The sequence below is a fragment of the Eurytemora carolleeae genome, unplaced genomic scaffold, assembly GCF_000591075.1.
Source record: "Eurytemora carolleeae unplaced genomic scaffold, Eaff_2.0 scaffold91, whole genome shotgun sequence".
NCBI classification, from domain to species: Eukaryota; Metazoa; Arthropoda; class Copepoda; order Calanoida; family Temoridae; genus Eurytemora; species Eurytemora carolleeae.
The window spans coordinates 173,266-180,322 of NW_019396098.1; the positions used below are offsets into that span (position 1 = coordinate 173,266).

A 7,057-nucleotide genomic window follows, 5' to 3' on the forward strand; every position below is an offset into this window, starting at 1 on the left:
GGGGGGGGGGGGGACGGATTCAATAGAAAACCCCTCCCCCCTCCCTGCTGCTTAATATCATGTTCGATCAGTAACTTAACCAATATTGTTGATCACATTAGGTAAAGTCATGTCGAATTTTGCGACTACAGGGCCAAGCACTGGGGTCAACCCAACATTTAATGCCGTTTGTTTTTACGCTTAATAGTCGTAATTTAAGTGTTTTTATGTTTATAACATACAGTAATTACTTGAAGTCTTGAATCAAGCGCCCCACTGATAGTAACATTGTAGTTACATCTTTCAGATATTCCAGTCGAGTAAATTCATTCTTTCATTCAGTTTCCTTCTTTTTAATCCTCAGACTGGTGGAGTTTCCACTGTGTGTATTGGCTTTTAAAGGAGCCAACCGATTTTACATTTGTTATTTCTTCTGTCAGGTTGTTCCATTGTTGAACTACACGATTAGAGAAGAATCTTCTTCTCAACTCTGTATTGGATAGTTTACTTTTAATGTTCAAGGGATCCACTGAAAGCCGTGTTACTCTCTCGCCTCCGTCTTCTGCAAACTCAAACCAAATTCTTCTGTCAACCCTATCAATCTCATGTACGATTTTGAAAGTCTGGATCATGTTAAACTGAATCCGCCTGTCCTTCAGACTGAGCTTTCGCACATTTTCGTTTAGCACACTTTGTATATGTAACAGTACAAAATCGAACTGTACATAAAGCTAATAATTCTTTTTAAGGTACCGAGGTTTTGAAATGTTTTTATTTACAGATGTTAATATGGATATTGTAGGAGATGAAAATGGCTCAAAGACCGAAATTCTCCATGGTTACTCCGGTACTGCCGGAGAACTGGCTCAGCTGGTTCAAGAGCAAATCCAAGGTTCCAAGGACAGCATGCAACCCATAGATCAACCCCCTGTTCAAGATTATAACAATCTTAGAACAGTTTTATCAACATCTAAAATCACAGCCAGTCCTCCTGTAACCAATCCAATTATCGGAGAAAATCCTTCCAGTTTTGAAACAATGTCTAAGCTCTATCCATTTCTACTTGAACACAAAGATGAATACCTTAAAGGATTAGGATTTTCTTTCTGTAATATTTGCCAAGGAAAAGTTAGTTGGGGTAGTATAGACACAATAATAGAGCATTTAGAAACTTCCAAGCATTCCAAGATACAGATGAAAATAGAGAATAGGATAAAGGAGTTTCCCTGGTTAGAACTAGTACAAGGAGTTCCTAAATGTGCCCCCTGTCGACAGGAAACTCCTTGGAAAAGTCTCCTGAAACTAAAGGAGCATGAAGAAACCTCTGAACATCATGCGAGATCTCTGTTTTACGAGAACAATTGTAAAGACGAGGTTAAAATGGAATCACAAGAATCTTCAAATGCCGTGGACGAAATTAAAATACAAAAATCCGACATTGGACAGTATATAGTCGAAGAATTAAAACATCTACGTGCCAGCTCTGAGCGCGAACTTTCAATAGTGTGCGCGGATAAAATAATCCACGCACACATTGAACCATTTCTGCTCTCAACACTGCTCTTCACTTCTCTGGACGATGTGAATGTTCAAACTTCTTTACTCTGTCCTGGATTTAGTTCAGTTGATGTTGAACTTGCGCTAGGTAACTCATAACTTATTTAATAATTATATTTTAGGGTTTTCTAAAAAATCTTTTAAAATAAAACAACTTTCTTAATATTACTAGGTTTAAGTCCCTAATCTGTGCTAATTTTATCTATAGAAAGCTGCCTCAGTTTTTAAAACTAAGAACAACTTTTTTTTTCATAAAGCAAATGACAATTTATGGTTTCATGATTTTTCGTTTTTTTGTGGACTTTTTAAGAAAAGGGAATTTGGTAAATTTTTTAATTTCGACCAACCATATAGCTCTCAATTTTCTTGGGGCATGTAAGAATAGATAGATATTAGAGAACCTCATAAAGAAATAAGATTAAAAAAATTATGTTTTGTTCTTGTTAGATGTGATGTACTACGGGAAGGCGTATCCTACCTCTGCCGAACAAAAAGAGCGAGTTCTCCGTTGTCTCTCTGATCTCAGTTTTATTGGTTCCCTCGGGACGGATGGAACTTTCTCCAGGGGGGAATTCAACTACGAGAAGTCCATGGATTGGTCAACCACAAGGATAGAAAAGGTATATTTAAATATTCTTTCTTTACTTAATTAATAATATATTGGGCTCCTTGTTTTTATGCAAAATACATATAAAAATTTACTTAAATACTGGCGAAAAAGTTGCTAGTTTTATTACGTTCTTAATTAATTTTTCACTCCAGGAAAAAACCTTAAATCTATTAGAATAAAAGTAATAAAAGAAATATTTTTAAAATCATTTCCCTAGGTTGGAAAGGAGGATTCAGAAAAGTCATTAATGAGTCGACCTTCAGATCTCACGATTGCACTTCGCCTTCGACAATTTCCAGATCTTCTTCGGGTAAGCAGTGAATCTATTCTATTATGAATTCTTATGTTAAAGTTTACATTTTTTTTCTGGCATTTTAACATTTTCAGTTGACACCCATTATAAACTCATTTTTTGAACTAAACAAAACTCGTATTTTTCCTCTGTTTAGCAATTAAAATCTTTCAAAGCTTAAAAATTAAATAATTAACAATTGTCGACTCTGAGTATTTGAATCGTCTCTAACACTTGGATTGGATTAGATTGGATTGGATTGGATTGGATTAGATTGGATTGATTTTAATATCACCGAACATAAAACAATATTATTTAGTTTTTTAAATACCTAAAATGGTGGTTCTGAGACTATTTTTTTATTTGTTTTTAGGGCAAAGATTCATGCACAAGCGCAGCGGGTGAAGAGTGCAGGAGGAAGGGGAAATAAAAAATCTGAATCCTCTGATGAGGAATATGAAGATGAATCTGATGTGCCTATTCAGGTTCTATTTTGATTTCAGAAAGCGATTTTAACCAGTAATGCTGGTGTATCTTTAAAAACACGCTCTTTTAAATTGTTACTCGTCATAAAATTAGATTTTAGTAATAATTGTCTATAGATATTTTTAATTTTTTTTTTAATTCTTATTCTTTGTTGCTGTTTATTGTTTAATCAATTGATTAGGGAAAGCTGTTGGAACGATTGGAGGAGTTCCCGTGGATGAAGAAGTTAGCTAAGGTTGATGAGGTCAGATGTTTGTTCTGCAGGTGTCCGGTCAACTGGGAGCGGAAAAGTCATATTCAGGTAAATCCGACAATTTCTTCAATATCTTCGCGGATTTTCGTGATTCCAGATTTCGAGGATTTATTTTTACGTTTTAACCATCTTTTCCTGTGCAGGATCATATGAAATCTAAGAAGCATATGAGCGCCCTTGAACAGAAGAAGGATCGATATCCAGAGGTGATTGAGAAGATAAACCAAATCCAACCCAAATACTTGAAGGAGAGTGATAAACCCAATAATGGTGATCGGTTAGCGTATAGGTGAGAAAATAATCGGAATCTTATAATTTCTTTCCCCCTCCACCCCTAAATTTCGTGAGGGAAGTAAGCAAAAAAAAAAAAGGCAGATAAGATTGGGATTACATTAAGAAAACACAAACACTATAATGTTTTTTATTCGTTTTAGAATACATTTAAGACAAGGAACACCTGCCATACAGAAATTATGGGGAGCTGCGCTCATCATTGGAACCATGACAACACAAATCAGGGATTTTGCGTTAAATGTTTATTATATCTTTCTGTAAATTCAGATTTTGTCAATATTTTATGTTAAAACATTGATCATAAAAACACTTCTCATTTTAGATAATTTAATTTATCCAAAGTGCCATTTAAATACATCTTTTAAAGACAATTGTTTCTCATGATTTCAGAATTTTAGTAAATAACATGAATTTTTACAATTTTTTTTAATGATCTTAAACGCATGGTTGTAAAGTATGTGTTATATCTGCTTCAAGTTATACCTCTCCCAAGACGAGTTAATGTGTCACATCACAGCTGAGCACCCTGACACTCCTAACAAATCTATCCACAGCCCTCTCTTCAACAAGGAGACTAAGGAGTTCTTCTGCAACGGATGCAACAAGTACACCGAGGCCAAGAAGAGCTTGATGTGCTTCCTGGTCCACAACTTGATCTGTACCAAGAAGTTCTACAATTCTCCTATGCCTATTCGTTGCTTTCAATGCCCTGAGATGTTTTCCGTTTATAAAAACTTCAAAGATCATCTTGAATCTACCCATGAAAACTTGCTACCGGAGCGCCTCATGTGCACAGACTGCCCTCAAACCTTTCTCACCAATGAAGAGCTTAAAAGACATATTAATCAGGTAATTAATTTTTATAGCATTGCCTAGGATCTTCAATATTTTGCGCTCTGGGCAGGTTAGATTATACCCATTGGATTTCTGGATTCAAGTCCAGACCCAAATCAATTTGATCCTTTTCCTGATAAAAATCAAATAGATTTTTTAAGTGTGCTTAAATAATTTTGTTTAGGTTCATACAGAACATGTGTTCTCGTGTTCTCAGTGCCCCTCATCTTTCAAGAACAAACATTCCCTCAAAGAACATGTGGTCAAGCATCACATAGGGGTTAAAAACTTCTCTTGTGACACATGTGGAAAAGAATTTTTTGGGAAACAAAACTTGCGAATGCACATGCGAATTCATGTGGCTCCGGAGAACAGACCGTATGCCTGTGAGCTGTGCGGAATGAGATTTATTGAACGAAAACATCTTCTAAACCACCAAGCAACCCATACTAACGATAGGCCACATAAATGCCATCTTTGTGACTCAAGGTTTAAGGTTCGGGACTGGTTGTCCAATCATTACATTAAACAGCATTCAATTTCTATAAAAGAGGTTGAATCCAAATATAAACACTTGAGCAGGGTAGGGGTAGCAGCTGCCCAGTACTATCAAATTTAATGAACTCTACAGTTTCTGTATATATTTACGGGGGTGTATATTTTCAAGAATTTCACCCTACAACCAATGGGAAATTTGTGTTAACGCTTTTTGGAAACATATGATAAACAGGGCTTTTTGTTACATTTTTATACCTTCTCCATTAAATTCAATTTCCTCCTAGCTCTAAAATAGAACTATTTCCATGATAAAAAAGGTCAATATTTTTATTGCAAGAGTTTTAAGATATTGGCCGGAAAAATAAAAAATTGGAGAAATTTATTTTTTTAACAAAATATAAATATAGCCCTGAAATTGTATCTCTGTATGATATTCAGTGTTCAATCTTAGAAATTCTACAATCTACAACGAGACTTGGCTTTTTTATCTAAATCTATGCACTGATGATACTTTCATAATTTTCTGAAAAATGTAAATGTTTAATTTAGAAGACAATAACATTTTTTTGTGTCCCTTCATTTTTAATATGCCACTTATCTTTCACTTTAAATTTTTCAAGTTAGATACATTAAACACAACTTTTTACCTAATTTAGCATAAAGTGCTAAACAATCTTTATAATATGTACACTACTTAGTATTTTTTTACTGATAAACAATCTCATTTTTTACATAGATTATTTATTAATGTAATTATTATTTATATTTAATCATTTTGTCGCTTTTTCATCGTTATAATATTTTTACATCTCGATATTAATAGATTTTTTTAAAAAAAAATTTGCCCCCAATTAAAGAATTTGCCCCCATTTCTTTCAAATTTGTCAATCCCAAATGGGATTGAAAAGGGAATTATATTGACCCCTGTTTACAATGTATTCACTATTTTCTACAACCGTATTTTTGCTAAAAGTTATTGTTCTATTTTTTTGTATTGCTTTTTTAATTCATGAAATTGATAATAGTCAGATATTGAAGATCTGTATTGATTACTATTATTGACTACAGTTTTGAAGTCTGCTTGATGAAATTGTATTTCCAGATGTACCGGCTTGTCTCTACTTTAACTTTGAGAAAATGTTCCAGATCTTTGGAGTTTGCGCATTTTCTGGCAGATCTCAAAGTAGGTTTAATTTTATAAATGGGAAATTTTCAAAATTAAAACATAAGGTCTTAACAAAAAGAACAAACAGTGTCCGAATTGAATGAATTTAAGCCGCGTCTAAAATCCCCCAAAACCCAATTTCAATTGAGGGCCAGCTTAAACTTTGAAAAATTTAATACAAATTCTTTAAATTCGGCCTCTGATTGAGCTAATTTCTTTTGGTTAGTTCCATAAGCTTGATCAATTGGCAGTCTCGAATATTTGTTTTCGGCAGCAGAGCGATTGCGAAAAGTCAACTGTTGTTCATAGATTAAACCCTTAAACATACATTAGCAGTTGTTGAAATCAAGTTAAATTTTAAGATGATTGTTTTCTTGTTCTGACTTATGGACAATTAATCTTAGAAAAATTCCATCAATTATAGAAGGGAAATGGGAACATGTTAATTCATTAAAAAAACATATTTTGAAACTTTTATAGACTGTCCAGCAAGCTTCTTCCTCTATTTTCTTCTCTACTAAATTTAACATCAAACATTCAAGATGTTTGTCAACAACCTCACAATTCCACGCTAAGGAACCCATCTAATACGTCGCAGTCTTAAACTTAATTTTTTAATTACGAGTTTTCTTTAAAGCTGCTTGCGGATGTTTAAACTATTGCCATGTTAGGACATGGAGCAAAATTGACGGGATTTATTTCTGTTTAATTTAGAATAACGATTTGTCTTCGTCATTTTTACTCAGATAATTGTTTAAAGGCATTATTTTGTAGCGGGCATGTAACTTTTAAGACAGAGGGTTATTCAAGATTACGTGACAGTCCTTTTAATTGCACATTTTAACACCTCAAAGACTATATTAATGAAAATCAAGAACTTACTGAACTATGTAATTGTAGAGTGTAGACTAAGTTGAACCACTTTTTTTCAATTTGATCAGGTTCTCTCCAACTGGTGTACAAGAGATGCTTTAACTTTGACTACTTAGTTTAACTACTTTTCGATATTCATAAAATCTGGTCACTGGATTAAATAAGATAAAAAAAACACTAAACTCCATTTTCGATTTCGTAAAGTTATTAGTATCA

The 7,057-nt window shown here is 33.7% G+C and overlaps 2 protein-coding genes and 1 long non-coding RNA gene across 3 annotated transcripts; all 3 read left to right on the top strand.

Annotated features, from left to right (window-relative positions):
- Nucleotides 1–741: 741 nt before the first annotated feature.
- Nucleotides 742–2,498, top strand: LOC111694895 (uncharacterized). The gene is made up of 3 exons (XM_023463950.1): nt 742–1,624; nt 1,984–2,156; nt 2,364–2,498. Exons 1-3 carry the CDS (start codon nt 745–747, stop codon nt 2,481–2,483), a joined length of 1,173 nt encoding a protein of 390 aa, XP_023319718.1. The 5' UTR covers nt 742–744; the 3' UTR covers nt 2,484–2,498.
- Nucleotides 2,499–2,789: 291 nt separating this feature from the next.
- On the top strand, nt 2,790–5,586 carry LOC111694896 (zinc finger protein 585B). Its single transcript, XM_023463951.1, has 6 exons — nt 2,790–2,923; nt 3,106–3,225; nt 3,321–3,466; nt 3,612–3,695; nt 3,927–4,320; nt 4,490–5,586. Exons 2-6 carry the CDS (start codon nt 3,142–3,144, stop codon nt 4,922–4,924), a joined length of 1,143 nt encoding a protein of 380 aa, XP_023319719.1. The 5' UTR covers nt 2,790–2,923; nt 3,106–3,141; the 3' UTR covers nt 4,925–5,586.
- Nucleotides 5,587–5,883: 297 nt separating this feature from the next.
- On the top strand, nt 5,884–6,544 carry LOC111694884 (uncharacterized). The gene is made up of 2 exons (XR_002763746.1): nt 5,884–5,986; nt 6,449–6,544. It is a non-coding gene; the product is annotated as an uncharacterized LOC111694884 (long non-coding RNA).
- Nucleotides 6,545–7,057: the final 513 nt, after the last annotated feature.

Coding starts and splice junctions, on each gene's coding strand:
- LOC111694895 (XM_023463950.1), top strand. CDS start 745: ATGTTTTTATTTACAGATGTTAATATGGATATTGTAGGAGATGAAAAT. Junction 1,625..1,983: donor TGATGTTGAACTTGCGCTAG/GTAACTCATAAC, acceptor TGTTCTTGTTAG/ATGTGATGTACTACGGGAAG. Junction 2,157..2,363: donor CAACCACAAGGATAGAAAAG/GTATATTTAAAT, acceptor TCATTTCCCTAG/GTTGGAAAGGAGGATTCAGA.
- LOC111694896 (XM_023463951.1), top strand. CDS start 3,142: ATGAAGAAGTTAGCTAAGGTTGATGAGGTCAGATGTTTGTTCTGCAGG. Junction 3,226..3,320: donor AGCGGAAAAGTCATATTCAG/GTAAATCCGACA, acceptor TTTCCTGTGCAG/GATCATATGAAATCTAAGAA. Junction 4,321..4,489: donor TTAAAAGACATATTAATCAG/GTAATTAATTTT, acceptor AATTTTGTTTAG/GTTCATACAGAACATGTGTT.